The 24,821-nt window shown below is 43.5% G+C and overlaps 1 protein-coding gene across 1 annotated transcript; it reads right to left on the bottom strand.

Annotated features, from left to right (window-relative positions):
- Positions 1 to 459: 459 nt before the first annotated feature.
- Positions 460 to 20,239, bottom strand: LOC310766804 (carbonic anhydrase 2-like). The gene is made up of 7 exons (XM_083623449.1): positions 16,619 to 20,239; positions 15,107 to 15,304; positions 5,421 to 5,539; positions 4,226 to 4,318; positions 2,304 to 2,366; positions 1,528 to 1,683; positions 460 to 611 (listed from the first exon to the last, which is right to left on the bottom strand). Exons 1-7 carry the CDS (start codon positions 16,644 to 16,646, stop codon positions 492 to 494), a joined length of 777 nt encoding a protein of 258 aa, XP_083479575.1. The 5' UTR covers positions 16,647 to 20,239; the 3' UTR covers positions 460 to 491.
- Between the last annotated feature and the right edge of the window lie 4,582 nt (positions 20,240 to 24,821).

Genomic DNA, 24,821 nt, shown 5'->3' with positions numbered 1-24,821 from the left:
TATTCTCCTAAATCAGATGTAAAATGTTCATATTAGATTGCATTCCTGTGCTTCCATGAAAGATTCAAGTTACTGAGTACGTTTAACCTCATATGTTCCATGAGGTTATATATTTTTTTAATTTTAAAAAAATGGCTTATTGTTTTCTGTTGCTTATCATCCTATCCTTTGGCAAGCTGCCAAATGAAGATCTCCTATTACAGCCTCAGCACCAAAAAATAAAAAATCACAGCAATTCTCATCAAGCATCACACCATGATTCCCCATCCCTGCCCTCTTTAGCCTGGCATACACACTGCAAACATGCCGCAAACACAACCACACTTTATGGCCTTCATTATTAGAAACGTTAGAAGATGATAGGCAGAAAGCACTGGGGTTTAGGGAAGAAGAGAGATGTTGCCAGTGCATGTATATGGCAGTAGTTTGATTTGTGCTTAGCGGAAAATAACTCAACCCTCAAGGACACAGCAATGTTTAATGGGCACAGCTTATTGGAATGAGGCTCTAACTTCCCTGGTCTTCAAGGGCTGGCAAGGGCGCCAGTTGTCCACCATGGCACAGTGGGACTCGCCCTCGCAACTGAAGCAAAGGCAGCGGAGCTTGTCCATCTGGAGAAGAGAAAAGGAAGAAGCAGGTGTCTTCAGTATTCATGCACTTCCAATTAATTTTTATTCATTTATCTGTCACGTTTATATCCCACCTTTTTCTCCAAGGAGCTCAAGGTGGAGTACATGGTTCTCTCCCTCCATATTTTAATCCCTACAACAACCCTGTGAGGTAGATTAAGCTGAGAGGCAGTGACTGACCCAAGGTTACCCAGTGAGCTTCATGGCCAACTGGTCATTCAACTCTGGTCTCCCACATCCTAGTCCACACAGGCTTTCAGAGCACCCTATTGGAACTCTCAGAATTTGGGGTGATCTTTACACTCTCAGCTTAACCTACCTCACAGGGTTGTTGTGATGATTAAATGGAAAAGGAAGAGAAACCATGAGAGCCTTGGAGGAAAGGTGGGCTATAAGTGGAATGAATAGGCAAAACATAGTTCTGCCACAGTAGTTCTGTGTCTTAAACCATGCATTACAATACTTCCGCATACACCCAACTACACCCAGAAATATGCTTTTCAAAAGAGACCTTCTTTGCTAAACCTCTATGTGTACGGGATGTATTCAGCTGTAGCAGAGAAATCGGAGGGAGACCTTTCAGATCCCCTATGTGTGATTTATTCACTTCTTCAGATCTAATTCCAAATTCCAGGACAATGAGTGGATTTCATTATGCAGCACTCATCCATATGTGAAGCTCTTTCATGTGTGATGTGGCGAATGTACTTATAAATCAGTGCGAGTTGTGCTGGTTGGAAATATCCCTCATTTCATTTAACTGATTGAGGGTGTTATGTCTATGAACAGACACAAGTGAATGGAAATTGTTTATGCAAATGCGAGAATGGCCATGCCATATGACAGATTAATATGCCTTTTGCACCAAAAAAAAGGGGGGGCAGGGGAATTTATTCACCTGTTCCTTGCTGACAGTCACGGGCTCCTTCAGAACAATCCAGATGACACATTCAAGCAGAGGAGGAGTGGTCAGTGATCCTGGGTAGGTCCAGAAATCACGGGAGGCAGGAAGCAGACCGGTTGGATCAAAGTTTGTGAAGGCAGCCTGTTTGCCCTAGAATAGATAAAGCTCTTTGATAAAACAGTCCGATGCAGTAGTGAGTAGATGATGTGTACACACATTTTGCCTTTAATTCCGTAGCATGCAAAGGAGAGCTGTGTATTTCTTTCCACAAGTGTATAACTATGATGGAGCTGGGGGGGGCTGGAGGGGGGCGGGGTTGGAGATGCAGGGGGGTCTGGCAGTGCTTCAGACAAGGTGGTGTTGCATTCAAAAGCTGCACGCTAAAAAGTGGTGCAATCTAAGTGAGGGTAAACCTACTCTCCTTAGAGCAATTGGTGGTAATATGGGACTATGCAAAGCAACTGAGCAAGGGGAGGAGGATGCATTTTCCTTTTCAGCCCCCTGCCCCCCCCCCACTGCACCAAATGAGCAGAATCTTTCAAAATGCTGAAGAAACCAAAGTGCATTTGAAAGCAGCATTTTTTTGCTGTTTGAAGGCAGGTCTCTTACTGACAAAAGATTATTGAAGAATAATTGCCCAGGTAGAATAGATGGAATGAGAAGCTAAAAGCAATCCCTATGGAATTTCCTTGCAATTTTGTTCTTTGAAAGAAGAATGCAGGAAACTGCAGTGCAGTCATTCTTAGCTGCCAAAAAGGCAGAATCATTACCTTGTGTTTAATGGTGTCCAGCGCATCAACAACTTTCTGTATTCCAGGACAGGCACTTCCTACCTGTGATATAAAAAGGCGTAAAGAAAAGGTTATGTGCACGAATGCATATGTATTTATATCATTTACACCTCACAGCTCAGCATACATTTATATTCCCAGCATAAATTTATGTTACTAAGAGAGTAGTAAGAAACAAAAAAGTGCATTTTAATAATATTATAAAATAAAGGATACAAACTAACATAACAAGTTAAAACATCAACAATTCATCTAAACAGTAAAATCAAATTGCTCTAAATTAAAGATGCTTACATTCCCATTTCTTAAAAGCCTGGGGAAACAGAAATATATATTTTTGAAGGGAACCTAAAAGATAATAAGGTTGTCTCCCTGGGGAGGGAATTCTAAGAGCGAGGATCTACCACAGAGAAGGCTCTCTTACATTTACTGATTGAATTTTAAACAAACACAGTGCTCCAAACAAGGTCATCTTGCATTCAAAAGTTACATATTAATGAGAGAGTTAATCCCGATTATCCTGTCATCTTTCAGAGTAAAAATTTAACTGTCTTTCACTATCTTCATTTGGTAAGGGAACTAATCAGTTAGCATTGTTTTAAAAGCTGAGTATTTTACAACCTAATGCCTTAAGTATATATCCACATGAAGGAAAATCTAATTTATTTCTCTGGATTTTTGCTCCAAGCTAGAGCGCCTTGGTTCACTGTTTCATATACAGACACCTAATGTGTGCACCATCTGGCTGGGTTTCTCCAGCCACTCTGGGCGGCTCCCAACAGAATACTGAAACAGGATAAAACATCAAACATTAAAAACTTCCCTAAACAGGGCTGCCTTCACATATCTTCTAAAAGTCAGATAGTTGTTTATTTCCTTGACATCTGATGGGAGGTCATTCCACAAGGTGGGCGCCACCACCAAGTAGGCCCTCTGCCTGGTTCCCTGTAACCTCACTTCTCGCAGTGAGGGAACCACCAGAAGGAAACACCAAGCACATGTACGCCCTATAGAACTGATTCAGTGTGAGTACATGTGTGCATTTTATAACCAGGTATGTGCTACGAAATGTGTAAGAACAGAGCCAGGTCAAGACATTTTGTTCCCTGAAGCAAAGGCAAAATAGCACCAAGCATTTGGTCAACTAGAGTGAAAGTTCAACACTCGCATCCTCTGCTATACCAGAGGACAGCAGACTAGCTTAGAGGGTGAGGGATGATTGGCTGTCACAAATAGCTCTGCCTTCCAACACCTGACAGCCACTTGCTCAACTGGTCCACTTGGCACCCACTTCCTGCCCACTCAAACAAACACCGCAGTGAAGTGGCTGTGGCTTGTCACATGAGCGGAGCAGTGCACCCCAGCACTTCACTCTGCCTAACGTTAAAGCTGAGCCTGTGTAGGAAACTGCTCTGTATGCTTAATATTTGGGACCCAATCATTTTAGCTTTTTAAGGCTTATCAGTACAAACTGAAGCTGCTTGACATTTACGCAGCATGTGGTTTGGCTCACTTGCATGAGTCACCTGGATGTATTTGCTCTGCAAGCAACTTTCTGCACTATAACTTATCTTGGGGCTTGCTATGGGTGGGTTGGGTTGACTGATTTGTAATGTTTGCTAGCAGATAATGGTTCTGTGTCATAGAAGGAGGTTGGTTTTACGTAGCTTTTTGGACCCTTCCACTTCTAAAATACTGCGATTTTATTATTATTACTATTATTTAAAAAACACTTGATCAGTTCTCACAGGACTAAAATAAAGGGAACACAGTATCACAAAGCCACCTTGAATGCCTGTGAAGAGAAAATTCAGCTTCTGCTGGAGGCGTAAATCACATTGTACAAAATGTTCTCTTGCAAAGCCAACAATGATAGCAAAAGAGGACGTAATGGTACTAACCTTCAAAAACACGCCCACAACAGCCAGACCATCGGGATGTTTCACAGCTTCACCAGAGCTACCATACTTTGTGTTCCAATGAACCAAATGAAGCTGGAGCCAAAGAAAAATGCAGAAATAAAGTGACCTATCAGAAAGGCCTTCTCTCAAACTGAAGAACCAAGATAATTCCTATACTAAACATTAACACGTCCTTTTATGGCCGAGACAAAAAGCTACTGAAAACTTGTTCAGCCATTGATTTGCGCTTTTCATTCACTGAGAAAGGCAAACATAGATATCAGAGCTGTGCTCTCATGCTGGCATTTTACACCTACTCAAACAATTTCCTAAATGCAAACATTCTGCCATATCCTGATGCATATATTCTGAAAAATCCCTGTGGCCTTTACCAGGAGCCCTGCTTGATTGAGATCTATTATATATTTCTTTTAAGTCAGTAGGTAATTCAGTAGCTTGAGTCCAAGCAGTGAGGAAAGGCAAGCAATGACAAGCTTCTCTACAAGGGGAGTGCCATAATACCACTACCAATGTGGTGTAGGGTTTAGATTGCTGGAATAAAACCAGGGAGACATGGATTCAAATTCCCATTTGGCCATGAAGCTCAAAGGAGAGGTCTTGGGCCTGTCACTGTCTGCCTTACCAGGTTTTTGTGAGGATAAAATGGTGGAGTCAGGGAATATGTCTTCTGCCTTTTAGCTTCTTGGAGGAAGGCCTGGATTAAAAACATCTCATGAAAGGACTGGCGCCACCATGTAAAGAACTTGCTCCTTGCCCCAGGTGACCTTCATATGCTTCATATCAAAATGGTTGGGAGTTCACATACTCAATAAATTTGATGTTTAAATAATCCCACCTGCCATCAAATTTTAGAAGCTTTTCTTTGATCAGAAGATGCCACCATGTCTATCCTTGAGACCTGCTTTTATCAACAGTTTCAGGACCTTTTCGAATACCTGACATAAAGATACCCAGAAGGGGGGATCCTTCCATATCAAGTGATCCAACTTTTGTACCTGATGTCATCCAATTTTATTAATATTTTGTACACCTGTTGAATGATCGAAACTAAGTGTAAATAGAATTTCATTTAAAAAAAAATTCTAATCCCGCTTGTGAGTTATGAGGGTTTGAAATTTCACTTGATATGGAATGACCCAAGGAAGCCCTGAGAAGAGGAAGAACAGGGCCTTACCTCAGCATCATATTTCACCCCATCCACAGTGTGTTCAGAGCCTTGGCCTTCACAAGAACCCCAATGAATGTGGAACTGAAGCAGCTTGTAAGTTCCCTCAACTGGACCACCTTTCAGCACTGCAAGTGAAAAGAAAGAAATAGCTATATTTACAACATTTTATTAATTTATTGACTTAAAATACCTTGCCATTTCAAGGTAGCTTACATAACAGAAATAAAAACTACAACATCATTAAAAAAATATGTATAAAAACACAATATGACTTCTACAGATCACCCCTGAGGTGAATAATAAGGATAAAAAATGCACCCAGCTCATAATATAAAACTTGATTTCCACAATTAAAAAGAAAGCAGTCAAGCCAAGGAAGGTGGAATTCAGTATAAAAGGGGGGGGGTTACATGAGAAATATTAAAGGCACAATAACAAAACATTAGACTTGGAAAGGCAAACATGAAGATTGGATAGAAGGCAGATAATGTATGTGTGAATTCACTGAGCTTCCTGCAAGTAGTGCAGTTAAGCCATTATAGACTATGGACTGAGAGATCTCTAGGGTCTCTCCCCTTCCCCATCATTTTAGATCAGCGCTGGGGGAAACTTTGGCCATCCCAATGTTATCGGACTCCGATATCCATCAGCCCCAGCCAGCATGGCCGGCAGCTAGGGACTATAGAAACTGGAATCGAACAAGATCTGGAGGCTTACAGGTTCCCCAGCCCTGCTTTTAGATGGGAAGTCAGTTCTGCTGCTTTTGGGGATGCGTCCTCCTGCTCAGTGATGCTCTGGACCTGCCACTGGTAAGAAGAATCAGTGGAAACAGAAGGCCTCCCTCCCTGCTTGCACTGAGCTCATACAAATTCTGGATAGAGACAGAGAGAGGTGCCTTAAATGTGCTTTTTTCAATAATAAAAAACAAAGCTTTCCCAGCATGAGCACACATAGTTTTAACTCTGCAGAGGTTATCAGCCATATTTTGCCTTTTTCTGTTTGGTAAAATTAAACTAAGCTAGATGGGTCAATTGTCTGACTTACAGTAAGACACCTTTTTAAGTTCCTATACAGGGCTATAGTATAAAATGCATGCACAGTTCATTATGTATGGGTTGAACCGCCTCCCCCACCAGACAAATAATCCCATGCCTGAATGTACTGTACTACTGCTGACATGAGACAAACTAATAAGGATTTTAAAGGATTAGGCCATGTTGTCCCCGACTAACCCACAAGCCATTATTGACGAGTTCAATTGGGGCAAAGTTCCAATCACTATCTAGCAGCAGAATGCCGTATTTTGGGAGGCTGCATATTTTTAAAACATTATCTCTCATAACCATGCTTTCTATATTTAGATATATTTTTGACTTGGTTCTGTACAAACTGAGTGGCACATTCTGAATAGCTACACAAATGTCCTGGTTCAGAACACATAGATAGAACACATTTAGAGAGTCATGAGAGTACCTTCTTTCACCCTAAAAAACTTTTTAGCAGTGTTGATTTTTTAAAAACCTGATAAATAGCTGTAGGGTGTCCCAGGGTGAAGTCAGCTGGGGTTTTTGATAGCACCAGAAGGTTTAGCAAAAGGAGATAACTTTCAGAAAAGCGCAGCACACCCAACTTTCTTGAAATGGCCCTTATTTGCACATACTTGGTGTTGATTGTTTGTCAGCGATTAGGACTTGCCCTAAATGAACTTGTCAGGAGAGCTTGAAGCCCTGAAGAAAGTCTACTCCTATTTAAAGACCCATTGCTATTCCTGGGTATCCCAAGTCCTCATATGACACAAGGGACTTAGGGTTACTTCATATGCATTGGTGTTTTGCACTGGTATCACTTCTGGTTAACTTCACACACAAACACACTCACCCCAAACCTGCATGTATGTTGATGAAGCAAAAGGAACCTTTTCGTGCTGAATATATAAACAAGTTTATGACTTCCCAACTCTTTTTTTAAAAAAAGTAGCAAAAATGGTACATTTGCTTCATCAAACACAACAAAATATCCAACTTTGTCAAACTGCACAAACTGTAGTAGTCACGGGACTTGGCAGATGTGTCCCACCTATGACCCACATGTAGTTTGCGACACATAAGTGCTATTTTTGGAGTGTGTGAAATAATTCTATTAAGCTGTTAAGAGTTTACACATATATTATTATTTTATTTGTTTTATTTAGATAACTCCCTTCAACTGAAGATCTCAGGGTGGTTCACAAAACAATAACCTCCCCTCCCACAAACATATTTGAATGGCTGTGTGATGTTAATCAGCCAAAGAGCTGGCTGAAGAGGAACATTTTCACCTAGCGCCTACAGATGTATCATGAAGGCACCAGGCAAACCTCTCGGAGAGAGCATTCCACAAATGGGGAGCCACTGCAGAAAAGGTCTGTTCTCATGTTGCCACCATCTGGGCCTCTGGTAGAGGAGGCACACAAGGATGGGCCTCATAGGATAAATGCAGAGTCTGGATTGGTTCATATGGGGAGAGGCAATCTTTGAGTACTATTATTGGGCAAATAGGTACATACATTCACGGACATCTACTTTATTTCTACTTGTATGTGTTGTTCCTAGACATGGTAGGTAAGGGGAAAAGGAAGGAGGACAGAAAGAGGGGGGAAATTAATCTTCTAGTCCAGGTTATATTTGTTGTTGTTGTTTAGTCATTTAGTCGTGTCCGACTCTTTGTGACCCCATGGACCAGAGCACACCAGGCACTCCTGTCTTCCACTGCCTCCTGCAGTTTGGTCAACTCTGAAGCAAATCCTATTGATTTGAGTGGGACTTCTTCCAAATAAATATGCCTAGAATTACATTCTGTGTTGGAAATGTTCTATTATTCAATGTTGCCTTAGTATGATATTTATTTGTATTTAAATGTTTTCCAGATGGAAAAGCAGAGCATTATCATTATGCTCAAAACAATTAGAAAATTTAAATAATAAAAAATAGAAAAGCATGAATTATTATTGTTATTATTTTGCTCAATACCATTAAAAATGAAAACAAATACGCAAAAGCTGTCTATTTATTCTAAGGAATACTGAGTCTAAGAAACTGAGGAAAAAAGTCTGGGGGAACTCTTGCTGTTTAAGAGGGCCATTTCTCTTGATGATCCTCGATTCTCAACCACCCATCCCAGCCCCAGTGAGGCAGTTGTCTATAATAGAAGCCACTATTTATGGCATGAAGAGACATTTGAAAAACAGGGTGGAAAATTGTCCTTATAGAAAGGTGGTCTCCCTCTGGTTGACACCCACAGTCTGTATCAAAAAGTTCAGCCAGGGTGAGGCTCAACTGCTGGCAAATTGTGAATGTGTGCATACATTGGATATTTTGGGAGTTGTTTCATAATTTTTTGAGTTATCACTCCAAAACAAAACTTCTGCCATATCAAGGTTTCCAGCTGCCTACTTTAAAGCTATCTTTCAGGGATAGCATACTTTTTTCTGAATCTTTATATGCTTCGGTTATGAATATTAAGCATAATGATTAAATAATATATACTAAAACTGGACAAATAAAACTGTATCAGAATGAGCAAAAAAACCTTAAAATGTTTTGAAATACAGTATTCATTGTACAAGGAGGAATTAACCTGCTTCAATACATACATACATACATACATACATACATGTTAAATAAATTAATCCGTATAAGTATGAGATTAACTGAGCTGTGGGCTAGATAATGATAACCAATCCTGGTTAAGCACAACTGGAACCTCTAGAATCTCACACCGCTCAGAGATTGGGGGTGGCATGTAACATTTTATATTGTGCTAATCCTTGGCTAAACAACAAGCAAGTTTGCCAGTTCACCCATTTGCTCTTAAAATGAATTATGATTCTGTGATCGCAGTACTGCATTACATTATAGACATGTCAATTTCAAAGAGTTTTCAGCTTTTCATGTTTTATTACTCATCCTCCATGAAAGATAATTTATATCTATGAAGCTATGCAATCATAGCTTTCAGTATTTCGCCTGCTTTTAAGAGCACTGACTTTCTACAAAGAACATTCTACAAGAAGGCATGTCAGGAGGGAAAGATTATTTTCTATTTTGTTTATTATTAAAAACCATATATAAGTTATTTATTAACTGTCATCAACTTTAGCTCGGTTTATGCCGCTACATTAAAACAAATTCACTAGTGATGGATTCTTTGTTTCCAGAAGCTTGCTCAGTCAGAAATTAATTAATTTACTATGGATTTCACCGTTTATTAATCAAAAGGTTCCAAACTGGTTATAAATGCTCTCTTTACATTATTGCTTTCTAACAACCTCTTCCTTTTCTATAACTGCATTATTCAAGTGGTCATCACACTCGGCTGTGGCTTTCTAATAGCGGTGGTCTGGATATTTTCTCACAACAGGCTTTAAAACTCCCAAAACTTTAAATTGCTGATGAAATGCCTTTATTTCTGAGCATCACCAGTTCAGAGACTGATACCAACTGCAATGTTCTGGTAAACAAATTTTGGGGTGATCTACTTGTTGGAATGGCTCTGGCATGATCCAACAGATGTACAGGACAATCCTGGGCATGTTTACTCAGAATAAGACCCACTTAGATTTACTCCCATGTCAGTGTGCATAGGCCTGTGGAGTAAATGAACATTTTTTGACACGACTGCAGAGGAAGAACGGGTTCAGAATTGGATTCAGAGATCTATGAGCAAGCAAGCCACTCATTTCTGCCACTGAACAGATGATCAGCAGCTGGGGGCGGGGGAAGAGAGGAAGCACTTTCCTGCACTTGAAATCCCTCCCAACAGAGAAGTCAAGACTCTGTGAATTCAGCAGAGGGCAAATAGGCTGCTGCAGCAACCCTCAGGCATCTCTGAACTGAGGGCAGAACTAAGCAAGCCCCCCAGACTGCTAGCTGTTGTGAACCACTGTGTGATTTTTTGGATGAAGGGCCAAATACAAATTTAAATATAAAAGATGAAGGGTATTTTTCCCACCCAGGTGTCTCCTGCTTCTGTACACATAGGGGCCTTTTGATAGAACTGTGTGATTAGCTAGTATTTGTTTCAGCAAAATCTGCTTCAGTACCAAATGTGCTGAGCCAAGAGGAAAGCTTATTCATTCTAATGTCAAGAGGTTAATTCTGCAAACCTTTTCTGCTGCATTTAGTGGTTACTACTGATGTCCATACGGGGCAGGTCCATAAAATAACAGTTAAACAACCCAGTTATGCTTGTGTTTTAAGCTGGTCCCAGCATAATTCTAAAATCCCAATACTGCATTGCAATCAGGCTGTGATTGGGCTGTAGAGCTCACATGTAGATGTGAATCCTATAACTGGCCCATAAAAACAGTCTGAAGTCTGAACATTTTGCAAGGGATTGTTTATGCACTTTCGGAGCATTTACTAGTTTGGCAAAGGTGCAGCCACCAGATACAGGCAAACGAACTGCAGCCTTGGGAGTGGGGACAGAGAAAACTGAACAAATGATTACAAAGGGAGCTTAGGTTTGCAGAAAACATGTTTCACAAAAACAGCATACAAATCAAAATCCCAAATGTAATCCCAAGAGGGAAATTGGACCCTTTTGTCAAAGTCTTTCAACAAATGTATGTGCTGAATTGATTTTCTGCTGTCCGAGGACTTATGGCATTTCTGAAGCTGTACTGGAGATCATTAAATGTTATGGGTGTGCTATAAATGGCCAACTGCCAAATCCTGCCCATCAAATGTAACAGAACTGAGCAGACGAGTGTATGCAATAAGAACTGCAGCGATAACTAATTTTCTGGAATTCCCTTATTGCACCAACAGAGTCTGGTTGTAAAAGCAGTCCTACACTGCCATTTTCTGTTAGGATCAATAGTGGCTATCATGTACAGAATAGTCGCTTTATAACTGACAGAATACATGTTTGGAGGATTCTGTAATAGATAAACATAGAACAGGATGTGCCGCCACAGAACACATTTTATTAAATGTCAAAATATCATATAGGATTAAACAGCCACAAAATTTCCCTTCCACCAAAGAGGTGCAGCACATGAAATGTTTCAATAAGGAAGTGACTGGATTTTTAAACAGCAGATTTTCAGCTTGGTGGCCAAAATAAAAATACAGCAGGCCATTCAATATGCAGGGTGTGTGCACCTTGCAGCAGTAGGGGGAAACCTATGGCCCTCCAGATGTTGATGTACTCCAACTTTCATCTGTCCAAGCCAGCATGGCCAATTGTCAATGAGGATGTGAGTTGTAATTCAACAGCATGTGTTTTAGCAATTTGTAAAATGGTGTGTGTGTGTGTGTGTGTGTGTGTGTGTGTGTGTGTGTGTGTAAACAGGTTAATATGTGTAGTTACAAAATAGCTTATGCCTTAAGACTTCCTCTATACCAGTGCTTCCCAAAATTGGGTCTCCAGCTGTTTTGGAACTACAATCCCCATCATCCCTGAATGCTGGTCCTGCAAGCTACAGATGATGGGAGTTGTAGTCCAAAAACAGCTGGAGACCCAAGTTTGGGAAACACTGCTCTATTCTATAAAAATGTACATAGGCATAACAGCATTGACGAGAACATGGACATGACTGGACTTCAATTTTACTTTATTTTTTCTACTGAGGGTTATATCAAATGTCAGCGCTACCCAAAGAAGACCCCCTGAAATCAATAGCCATGACTTAGACTGCTTGAAATTAATGGCCCTATTTGGAGTAGGACTTAGTTGGCTACAACTCTAAGCTTTTAATGGGAAGTCAGTGAAATTTGCAGTGCTGGAAATCTGTAAACAGGTAGCTTGGGAAATCCAGTCTGGATGGTTGTATTTTTGTGTGTCACATAAACAGGACGGCTAATTAATTTCACAACAGATTATTAACTTGTTAAACTGCTTTATACTGAGTCAGGTCTTTAACCCAGTTTCATCTTCTCTGACTGGCAGAGGCTCTTGCGAGGTTACAGGCAGAGGTCTTTCCCAGTCCTGCCACCTGACTTTGAACTGGATAGGGCAGGGATTGGGTTTGAGACCATGAAATACACAAGGATTCCCTTCTGAGCTTTAGACTCAATTTAGATAATCAATACAATTATGTGTGCATGCAGGTTCATTTGGTTATGCATTGTGCCTTTTGAAAACCTGAGGAAAACCTGAGGCACCTGCTGCTAAATCTACATAGCTGTGGCGGCTCCCCCCCCCCCACCTGCCACCCGCATACTTGCAGTCCACAGATGAGCTGCTTTGAGCATTTCAACTCTAGCCCTGTCCTCCTCCCACTTCTCCCTCCCACTCTCTGCAAGCTGTAGCTGCCTGAGACTGGCTTGCTGGCTGCTGCAGAATCAAAATGATCAATGTCTGTGCCGTATTTTCTGGCTAAGCCACTCTTCCAGTGGATCTGAAAACATCCACACATCCCTTCAATTTGCAGCTTCTTAGGGACTTTATAAAAACACATGCTACAGAAAAGCCTTTCATCGTGCTAGATGTATGAAGCCTGGAATTTGGAGGTGTTGTGTGTCCTCACAGCCCCCACTGCCTTGCTCCAGCTTGAAAGGGACTCTAAACCCCAATGAATAATACAAACTCCTAAGCAATGAATAATACAAACTCCTAGCAAAGGATTCTGAAATGTGGAACAACGTGGGGGAGGTGGCATCACCACTGCCACAATGAGTTGCCAACTCTGCCCACTAGCAAAGAGATCTGGTAAGAATTTTGAACATCTTAGTATCTCTTTTCTTTAAGGAACAACTTTAATATGCACCCTACTGTTAAGTGGGAAAAAGGTGTCTCTTTCCATTAAACTTTAACAGTTAAAGTTTAGAAACCAATGCCGTTTTGAATATTGCAACTGTATGGAGCACAGATCTCAATGCCTTGCCCTCATTATTTGATCTCCCAGCACCATATGCCCATTGTACCCTTTTATATTTTTTTCCCCTCTCTCTCTCACTGTGCATAATAATTGAAACCAAAGATGTAACATTCTAGAGAACCCCAGATTTTCAACCAGAGCAATATATGGTATTTGCACAATTGCAGAATTTGGCTTATACGATTTTGGAGAAGACTCCTCTTTCTGTGTGCAAAACTAGTGTGCACAGACAGATAACTGGATGAGTCAAAAAGATTGAAAGCATGAAGCATGCAAAAATTCAATTTAATACTTAGTAGGTCTCTATTTTTAAATGTTTTTCATTTACTTTTATAGTGGACTTCACTGAGAGTAAGGTGCTGGGTGCCTTTAACTTCTTTTGGCTACAACTGCTGTCTGTTGCGGGAAACTGGATACCAAGGAAGTGGTGTGTGACAGAACTAAAAAGCTATTGGAAAGATATTCTGCATTTCGTTTGACATTTACTTCGGCTCTTTCTTCCCCCTCTAGTAAATACTGATAGTAAAATGGGGCATTGCAGATTTAAGTACATGCGCTGGCTCTAGTCCACCAGCCATTTTACCCCCAGAGTTGTCCTATTAAAAATCAAAGGAAGTAGGCCTTGGATTGCAGCCTGTGACATGGTTGCTTGCAATACTGTTTGGAAAGCTCACAAGTCAAAGCTGCTCTGGGCTCTTTGAATTTGTCCCCTCAATGACACTGCCAACGTGGGAAAAAAATAGGACACTTGCTCAAGCAAGTTAAAGGAGCCAGTGCCTAGTGAAACAAGCAGCTTCTGTCTTTACAGCAGTACCATTTCCTACATTTAAAAGCTCATTCACAGTCACTGTAGGCAGGTGAAAATTGTTGCACAGGCAGCTGATGGAAAAATTACTAAAAACCAAGCATGCACACTCTTACTCATAAGTTTGGAACATCAGGATTGTCCATATGATCACGGAATTATCTTTAGAATAGGGACTTACAAAATGAGTTTTTTCTGTGTGCTTTCTAATTTGGCGTGACTCTGCACAGAGGATAGTGCTGAAAAGGATGACTAACTAGCCCCCAGTGAACTGTGTGGGGATGTGGGAAGAATGTACTGCAGCTTCTATTGAAAAAAATGCTAAAATGAGAGGGAAATCCTTTTAGGAGGTAATTTGCAGTCAGCTCCCCTAGGACAGCTCTAGCATACCACCACCCAGCCCTGAATATCAGATACCCCTTGTCTTAAAGAACTGCCTGTTATTCCAATTCAAAAGATTTGTACCTAGAAAGTATTTTGCACATCAGCACTACACAGGACGGGTGCTGCTGCATTGCAAAGGTCCTTTATGTATTAATGTTGTTTGAAACAGAGGTGAGCATACACCAATCTAAATTGTTATCAGAACACGCACGCCTGCCCTGAAATTGTGTCTGTCAAATTAACTCCTATTTACCTACCAAGGAAGAAAAACGGGACTGATAAAAAGGAAGCAGATGCATGCTAAATACTCCATAGCTGCTAAAAGGGAGAAGAGATATTCCTCTTGCTGAATTATGTGAGGTTTTGTTCTGATGTTTTAGGCTACAATTCCACACAGGCTTACTAGGGAGTAAAGCCTCACTGAACACAGCTACACTTTCTTTTGAGTACACATGTATAGGATTGCACTGTTAAGACTCATTTGGGAAACTAACTTGCATCACAAAGGTAGCAAAACACCCCGTTATGCAAAGTTAACATCAACTAACTTTGATAACATGGGTCCCTTCCATTCCTTTGCTTCCTTGCCTCTCCAGCAAAGGCTCAAGTCTAAAAAGCCCCCCAAAGTGACCAAGTACTAACCGCATTTGTCACCAGAGTCATCAAACTCCACGTTGAAGGAATGCCCATTGTTCACTATGTTTTTGGCTGCAGATGGGTCATAACTGATATTCAGGGACTTCAAGGAGGCATCATACTTGGCAGACTTCGGCTGGATGTTGATTGGGGACTGCCGCTCTCCATTGGCAATGGGGAAGTTCTCATGCCAGTGAGCAGGTCCTAGAAAGAGAGAGAAGCACAAGAGTAAAACACCCGCAGACTACAGAGCCATGGCTGATTTTTTTTTTTTAAGGGAGCAAAACTCAATGGAGGCTTTAATGCCTTAAGTGCAGCTGGGAGGCTTTAACATTTGCCTCATCAATATTGAATGCAGGAATGAAATGATCTCTTGGCCAGCTGGAATTGGAAGCCTTAGCTACCAGGCAGAGTCAGATCATGCTGCGGAGCAATTGGTGGGATGAGGGAGGTTTTGTAAGCCTGGATCTAAGCTTGCCTGGATCTAGGAATTGGTGTGCGGGAGGGAGGGAATAACTGGCAGAGAGGGATCTGAAAGGAATGCAGCAACCTCTTTGTATTTCCAAGTTGAAGAAAATGAGTTTGTGACCATAGCACCTGGCAATCACACTGCTCCGTGGGCATGACAAGCAGCACCTCTGCAGCTCTGCAAAGCAATGAACTGGACTGACAAAATCCCCACCACACAGTTGCGGCAGGGTCCCATCTCAGACAATCCAATTTCCCAAATGTGGGGAAGAATGGAAGGTGGGAGATGGGGGACCTATGCCAACCACTCAAACTTACCACCTTTCCTAATTCATGGGGAGCCAAATTCCTATGTCACACTTGTGAAATTGCCCCCAATAATCAGGTGGGGATTGGAATGAAGCGAAAGGGGTTTCTGTCCCTCTTGCATGTTGCAAAAAGCATATGTGCGCAGGAAGTTTCAGGCAGGCTCCCTGCGCGGAAGATGGGAGCCTTAGGCGCACTACACGGGGCTGACAGTCCTAGGGAGAGCCAGGTGGCCGTGGGAGTGCAGGTCAGAAGAGTCTGCCTAGAGCTCCCCATCACTTCCCTCTCAAACACCTGTGGTGGGACCCCTAGAGGTCCTCGCCCTCCCCATTTCCTCTGCCAGAGATGTCCTGCTGCTGGGAACTCTGCTCGGACGAGCCGTCCTTTGATGGGAGCAAAGATCGCACCTCTAACTGCGGATCCATTAATGGATCGCAGCCGCTGAGTTGCGCCCCTTTCTGAGCCGGACTAAGGAGTCTCTCCTTTTCGCCTGGGAAACCTGAAAAAACAAAACACAGGCTCTGTCCTGAAAGCCCCTTCCCGGGCTGGAACCGCAGCCCCGCAGAGCCGCCTCAGGTAGCGCCGAGCGGCTGCGGAGTGCGCTCCCCTTCGGGATGTCCGTCCACGGCAGCAGCAGGTGCCGCGCCGGACTTGCCACGAATGCCAGGGGAACAAGCAGGAGCAGCCGCGGGGTCGCCGCGTCAGGTGGGCGAAGGCGACCCTCCTTGGTGGCGAGGGACTCACCGTTGTCCTTGCCGTAACCCCAAGACATGGTGATGGTGATGGCTCAGCGGCGCCCGGGTTCCTCCTCCTCGTCTGCTGTGGCTCGTGCTGCTGCTGCTGCCGCTGGCGCGCTGTGTGCCGCCTTGCTCTCGCTTGCCGGTGCTGGCGGTGGCGCTGGGGTTCTTGTCAGGGGCTTTTATAGGCTCCGGCCAACTCCATGCCCCTCGCGGACATCGCTGAGGTGAGCGAGGGAGGAGCACGAGCGGCAGCAGGAGGAGGAGGAGGAGGAGGAGGAGGAGGTTCCCAGCGGAGCGCGCGCTCCGAGAGCCGCCGGGAGGTGGGGAGAGAAGGTGGCCGGCTGCCAGGCAAGCGCCGCGCGCGGTTGCCTCCTCACACGGTCCCGGGAGGAGCCGCCGCCGCCGCCTCTGCAGCTCTGGTCGCCGGGGCTCCTGTTCCGTCACTGTAGCGGCAGGCGCCGCCACCGCGCCGCGTCACACCAAGCCGGAGCCTGGCACAGGCGGGAGCTGCTGGCGCTGCGCAAACGAGGGTCGCCTCAGGCCCGCCGTGGAGGAGTAGCGGGTGGGCGCTCGCGGGGCAAGAGGAAGGCTGTGTGTGGCTTGAGGGTGGCGGGGTGTATGTGTGTGTGTGGCGGGGTCTCGCGCGCGTCCTTCGGACCGCGGCCTTCCGCCTGGCTCTGGGCCGCCGCCGCGGCGACTCCCTGCCACGCAACTCCGCGTCCCACACGCGCTGGAGCTCCATTCTTCGGAGGCGGGAAAAAGGAGCCCTGGCGGGGCTGACCTTGGGACGCGTTCGCGCGCGCGCGCTGCGGGGAACCAGGGGGACGGAAAAGGAAGGAAAGGGGGCGCGCGGAGACGGCCTGTTATGTGAGGATACGCGGCGAGTCCCGAGACGGGGGCGAGGGGGCGTTGGGTCGCCGGGCTGCCCCGGAGGGACCCCGCGGAGAGTCGGCGCCCTGAAGTTGCCTTGGAGGGCGGGGTGAGACAGGGACGCTTTGGGGCATGGCTTCCTTCGCTTGTGCCCTTCAACGACCCTGTTTGTCGGAACTCGCGATCAGGAACCAGTGATTCCGCCTTCCGACGATCTGCTTGCAGATCAAAAGGGGAGCCTGCACGTTTAGAAGTACAGAAGTGGGAGTCGGTGGCTGAAGCCTCTGGCAAGAGGCGGCCCACCTGATGCACCGATTTCGCCTCGCGTTCGTTTTTAAAAATCAGGTTTTCAAAAATTCATTGAAAGAGCGAGACTCTTTTTTAAAATTATTAGACTAATTTTTTTTAAAGAGTCTTGTTAGAAGGGGGGAATCGGTGACAGCTTGCCCTCTTCCCGTCCCCCCCAAGTGTCATTGCTAGCCCTCCTGAGGATGCCCTACTTCTTAGCTGGAGCATGAGAGAGATGCCAATACAAAGTAAGAAAGAAACAAAACTTCCAGCGTTATTCACTGACACCCCCCTGGCGACGGCAGTTGCCTCCTTGAAAGTGGGTAGAGAGTTTGCCAGTAGAATAAATCTCCAGGAACTTCCACTGCTAGCAGACAAAGTTACTGAATCCTGGCAGGGGTTGATGGGAGTTGTAGTCCAAAACATCTGGAGGTCGGGAAGTTGCAAAAAGCTGCTTCATCCCTTCCCAGCCACGTTTTCCATTAGCACAGAAATCTTACTATTTTCATTGTGTGCATTACTATGTTTTTTACTTTTATGTGCAGTTTCGTATGCACATCTGAATTTTTAATGGACTTAAATTAGAATTTATAACAAAAGGATTAAAAAACAAACAAACACATCCCAATTAAATTTGATTGTGAACTTAGGGGCAAACTGTATATAGGACTGCATAAGAAAGCAGTTTTTGTTTATGTTTTTAAAAACAGCTTTAAAAGGGCAACATATGAAATGCAGCAGGATACACACACATTTGTATAAACTCCAACAACTTCCAGAATCTGCTTTTTTTCCAATTAAAGGCTGCCAGGCCTCCTAGTATGCCTTTGCAGATATCATGTAGTTTGTCCCTTAACAGAGCCACTACCTCATTCCAAATGAATAAACCGTAAAGTGTTCCAGTGCTGTAAAGTTTAGATGAAAAGATTCAAATAAAACTATGGTAGGACAAAAGAATATGGGTGTATGAGTAGCACCTTGCATTTACCTTTGTACCTCATTGCCGCAAATAATAAAGATAAGTGAGCAACAGGCTCTGCAAACTCTTCACAGGAGGAAATTTACTCTGTGAGAGTAGTATAAATTGTCGCCAAGTTAGTGACTACTTCAAGTTAAGTAAGTCATGGGCTTGTGTATTTTCATGACTCAGTTGATATGTCAGCAATTTTAGAATAGTCTTATGGGCTTCGGAAGAATCTAGCAGTATCCTTTTCCATGTAAGAAATGTGGAAAAGGACATGCAGTTAATAGTCCTTGTTGGTAAAGGGCCCGACAGACTTACATAATAAAACCGAACGTTGGCATAACTTCATGGTTTATATCTGCGCTGCAGACTGAAATAAAGGGCCATTAGGCCGTTGTCTCTGAAGAGGAAAGTGTGATTATATAATTTATTTGTCCCTCCTAATAGCAAAAAACGAGCCAAGTGAGACTTGCTTGGAAGAAAGAGAAGCACTTCTCAGGGCTCTTTGAGGATTATCAGAAAATGCTTCAAAGATTATTACTAATTAACCAAGTCCTTGCGTTCTCTCACACTTCCATGCTTCCATTCAGAATGCGGCAGCGACCTTAGTGCACAACAAGTTAACAAAAATTAAATACCCATATGTGAAAATCTTTGGAGACTGCGTTCCAGGTTCCACCATATTTGAGAGGTCAAGTAACTCTGCTATACACTCGTAATGATGCATGTATGCTATCACCAGCATTAGAAGCAGCTTGCCTCTGAATTGACAGAGTGTGATGCTCATGTCTTCTGCCTGAGTTGCCCATAGGCCTCTGGTTGGCCACTGTGGGAAGCAGGATCATAGACTAAGTAGGGCTTTGGTGTGGTTCAGACAGGCTCTTTGCTATTGTGATGTCCTGACTGTGCAATGCCCTCCTGAAATATGTTCACCCAGATCCTATAATATATTTTAGGTGCCAGGCGAAAACTTCTGCTCACTGAAGCCACTGCCATGTTTTAATAATGGATGGTTTTCTGTTGTGATGCTGCTGCTTTTCTGAATTGCTATTGCATTTGTATGTTACATTTAATCTAATAAATTCATACTCTGGTTTCCCTTCAGATCGTATAAATCTATTAAATTTGCATTTTTTTGTAATCCGCAATAGAGGTAGTAGTTGCAATATAAATCTTCCATAAATAAATAAATAAATAAATAAATAAATAAATAAATATGCAATTGATTATCCATTATCCACTAATTCCCATATGTGATACCTTTGCTAGCAGAAGTAGCTGATAGACTGATCAGCACAAGGTCAATCTCAGTTTCAGCAATTCATTCATAATTTCAGTGGTATTTACCTTCACCAAAGTGTGTTTAGGATTGGATTAGAAGCATGATCTGAACAAGCTATTAATGTTTGTGTCTCGCATGCTGTCTCCTGGATCTAGTATTTCATTTTTCATTTGCCACCTTTATGTTACACAGTTACATATTGTTGTAATAAACAGAATTCACCTTTTTTTGTTTTGTTTTGTGCTGTGCTGACTTTTTAATGAAGTATGAATGTAAACTTCGCTGGGTTGAATTACCCATTCAGACAGACTCCTTGTTCTTGGCAGGAACTAACTATAATTAACAAACTCTATAATTCACAAATTATAATTCACAAACTCAGAGAGGTAAACCCAAGTCTATGAACCCAAGTCTCAAGGGCAAATCACGTCCAGGCACTGCTTTAGCACAATCTGTTTATTAAAATCCAGTTTGCAGGAATGAATCATAGGAACACAGAATGCTGTCTTGTACCAATTACAGATAGGTAGCCGTGTTGGTCTGCCATAGTCAAAACAAAAAAAAAAATTTCCTGCCAGTAGCACCTTAAAGACCAACTAAGTTAGTTCAGAAATAGACTGGAAAGAGAAGCTGCTGAATTGCAACTCATTACCAAACTTAAAACCATGGAGAGACCTGGTCTGAACAAAGACATTGGATTCTTATCTCATTATACATGACAAAGCCATTTTTCACCTTCTCACCCCTTGCTTTTTCCTGTAAGACCTATTGCAGTCGTTAAGAGTCAACAGGCTCATCTCAGCTATCTGCCAACCACCCATTCCCACCACCCTTCTGAGTAATACCCCTCCCCACCTTCTCACTATATAGAAGGATCTGGCTACTTCTGTTTCAGTGTATCTGAAGAAGTGTGCATGCACACGAAAGCTCATACCAAGAACTAACTTAGTTGGTCTTTAAGGTGCTACTGGCAGGAAAAAAATTTTTTTTGTTTTGTCTTGTACCAAGTCAGTCCTTCTAGTTTACTGACCATCCACTGACTGGCTCTTACTCTCCAGGGTTTCAGAGAGGGGACATTGGAGATGCAGGCGATTGAACCTGAGATGCTTTTGCTCTAACACTAAACTGTGACCCTTCCCACAAGCAAATTTTGCTTAAATGAATGGAACAGCGTTCATTCAGTAGATAAGGTTGGTTGATTTCACCGTGTCCCTACAATGGAGTAGATGAACAACTTGAAGATACATTATATCCTGAATAATGTGTGCACAGCCTTCAGAAAATGTACCTGAGGACAGGAAGTAGTTGCCCTGGGGGTGGGTAATAGTTTTCATTCAGACAGAGTTCTAGGAGTATAAATAGCCACAAGGGTTTACTCTGTGCTTGTCTTTCCTAGTACCTTTGTGCAGATGAGATCTAAGGGCTTTGCCTTTGCCCATGAACATTCTTGGGCTTGATAGCATCTTTGAGTTACCATAGTAAATATTCATGAACACAAATACAGCCAGAGGGTCCATCATGCATTGTGCAGGGGTTGGTAAAAGCAAAGTGCTGTGAACTAGACTTTGTTCCAGTTAAAATGGGAATAAATGAGCATTATGGACAGGAGTCTGTTCACAGTGTATGTGCGCTGTATACTGCACATAAAAATGTACAGCTGTCATCACCCAGCCCCCACTGAAGGATTTGTGGGGGCACATCACAATCCTGGATTTGCACAAAGTCAGGGGAGGGAGCAAAAGAGAAAGCAGGTCACATAATCCCAGTGGTCATGGAATGGGAGTTGAGAAGGGAGAGAGACTGAGAGGGAGAAAGTGGTGTAAAATAACGCAGGTTGAGGAAGGATTGAGGGAACTGAGAAGAAAGTGGCAGATTTTTTAAAAATGCAAAGGTTTGATTAAAAAATGATATTTGAGGGCTTTTCATCTATGTCTCTTGCACAAGACAGCTAAGGAATGGAAGAGGGGAAAGCGCAGCAAGAAGGGAGAGACACTGAAAGGAAGAAAACACATTAACAGTAGTTTTGAGTCTGATCATATAGAAGCATCAGCAAAAGGGGGCTGCATAACAGAAGAGGTGACAAGGCACAGAAATGGGAGTGATCTGTGTGCCAGGGAAAGTTGAGGAAAGGGGGGGAGAATGGAGGGGGAAAGGAAGAGACGGTGACAATGGGGGGGTTGCAAAAAAGAAGGGAGTAGGAGGCATGGGAATGGAGTTCAATATGAAAGCAGGATTGTGAAAGGGTCCTAGATCATAGAAGTGTAGAGTTGGAAGGGATCCTGAGGATCATCTAGTCCAATATACAGATGTCCCATACAGGATCGAACCTGCAACCTTGGTGTTACCAGCACCACATAGCAGCTGGTGGTTTCATAACTGCGCAGAAGGTGAAAAGAGTGCTTAGCAGGTGCAATGTATGGGAGGAGGAGGAGGATGCAGTAAGTTACCATGGGAGTGGCTTGTGTGCAGGGGGCTTGCTCCAAAGATGGAGGGGGAGGCGTGAAGATGGGGATGAAGGTGAAGGATTGTGCAAAGCAGGGGTGCAGAACAGATGGGAGAAGTGGCTTCTGAAATGGGGTGAGAGAGGTGAGAAACAAGCATGGGGTGGGAAGGGAAAGCTTGTGTAGGGGACACGGGATGGCAAGGGTTTGGTGAGTGGTGTGAACATGGGCATAGCCCCCTAGTACCCTACATATGACTTGGGTTACAAGTACATTATATGCTCATTACATTGCTTGGCCACTATAGGCTCCTTTCAAGTTACTTCATTCCCTTACAAAGGTGCAGTCGCCTTTTTGGAATCCTTACTGAGCTGACTGTTTATCTCCCTACACACAGCACAAATATTGGCCCTCGTTATTTCCATATTTCCTTTGGCCCCTTGACAGCTTTTTCATATCCAACAAATAATTCAGTAGCTTTGCATCATAGGAATAGCCATATAAACAGGGCCATATAGTGATAAATACTGCTGTGCTTGTTCTTTAGGGACTCATTTATCTTGATCAATCTCTCACCCCATGTAACAGATTTTCTTTCATTCCTTGATAATAAATTACTGCAATTATTCATATGGAGGCAGTATTGCATCGAGCGATTTACTGATGTAAGAGTTCTCAAGCCCTAAAAGTTCACAAAGCCCACATGCATAACTGCAGCATTTTCAGAGGCAGTATGCTGTGCTGTGCTGTGGTGTTCAGGTTCCAATTGCAGGCTTCCCATGATCATCTGGCTGAGAGAACAGAGTGCTGGGCAACATGATCCCTGGGTCTCCTCATTCAGCAGGACTATGATGTTCTCTACTTTGTCCCTGGAATCTCAGTTCAACTGCTCTTCACAGCTTTCACTGAAAAACTATCACAGCATCTTGTGCATGGTACAATAGGGCAGCCTGTCCTGTTCTGGTATGATCTCATGCATTTCTATTCCCATATATTATCACCATGTAGTCATAGTATAAGTTTGCATGAAGAAAGTTCCATGTTCAATCCCTGGCATATCCCGATAGCTCTGGGAGATGCCTCTTGCATGACTTAAGGCTGCAGCCCCAAACACACCTATGAGTAGGGTCTGTTGAATATAGTGGGATTTACTTCTAAGTAAAGATGCATAGGCTTGCCCCACAAATCTGGCAGCAATAGGCGCTCTCAGTCTAGCAGCACCCCCTACTGTTGCATCGATGCAACATGACACTAGCAAAATGAATCTAATGCCCGTTTCTCTTTACCATTTCCTAGCACAGCAACTCATAGGATTGGGAGTTGAAAAGGCTACAAGAATGAAAGCGAAAAAGCAAGATGCTGTTGATTCCTGCCACTGTTGTTTCCACTGACTATAAGAAGAGTCCTGATCCAGAGATTCATCTGTGTCTGCTTGGCACGGGCTGAACTTGCTCTTATCGAGGAGATGCTTATGAACACAGCTTCTCAATTGTTCGGAACTCACTGCGCAAACCGGGCACCGATGTGTAGGTGGACGAAAATGTGAGACCTATTTCCCAGATTACACTGTTGTCCTGAGCATAACCCAAGAAGGACAAGCAGCCGCTAGGTTGATTCTGTATTGACAAAACACAAACTTACAGTAGCTCTTGAGGTGCATTTAGCATGCACGCACACATTTCTGGAGGCTAGGTAGCTGGTGCCCCTCCCTGGGCTTAAGCTCTGAGCTGGATTGTAGGACCAATGGGTGGCCACACTTCCACCCCAAACTTAAATACTGTTGCACACCACCCCAAACTCCAAGCGGTGTGAAATTCCAAGGGTTCCAGGCCCTTCCCCAGTGTTTGTGTTTCCTTTCGGAATGAGGCGCAGTGGAGACTTGCTCCTGGCCCTGATGTGGTAGCCCTCATGACCTGTTAAAAAGGAAAAGTGAACAACAGGAGCAGGTGGGGACAAATAGCAGCTTTTGTGTGATGCTACTGGGGTGCTCAGCTTTTCCTGACTACTTGTGCCTCCTCTCTTCAGCCCCTTGGATCACAGTGAGCTCTTGCAAAACATCTCTGTCTGGTGTTACTGCCCTCTACAAATCATACTCGAGGGGAGAGCATCAGACCTGCTTTCAATAGCGATAATGCCACGAGCGGTGTGGCTAGCTGCTCGGGTGCCCAGTGTGGCTCAGGTGTCCAGGAGAGACGTGTGGCTCAGGGACACTGCAGGCCCCATTGTAAGTGCCGGTCCCCGTGGTATGGTGCCCAGTGCCAGCTGCGTTTTGTTACATTTCTTGACTGAACTAAAAAGTTTCGTGAGCCCCTTAAAAAAAACAAAAAAACTCATATTTTTGTCACCCCCCTCAGTGATGACA

The sequence above is a fragment of the Podarcis filfolensis genome (genome assembly GCF_964270895.1).
Source record: "Podarcis filfolensis genome assembly, chromosome: 7".
In the NCBI taxonomy this organism is placed as follows: Eukaryota; Metazoa; Chordata; class Lepidosauria; order Squamata; family Lacertidae; genus Podarcis; species Podarcis filfolensis.
Note: the sequence above shows the minus strand (reverse complement) of the source record. Positions and strands in the feature narration are given on the sequence as shown.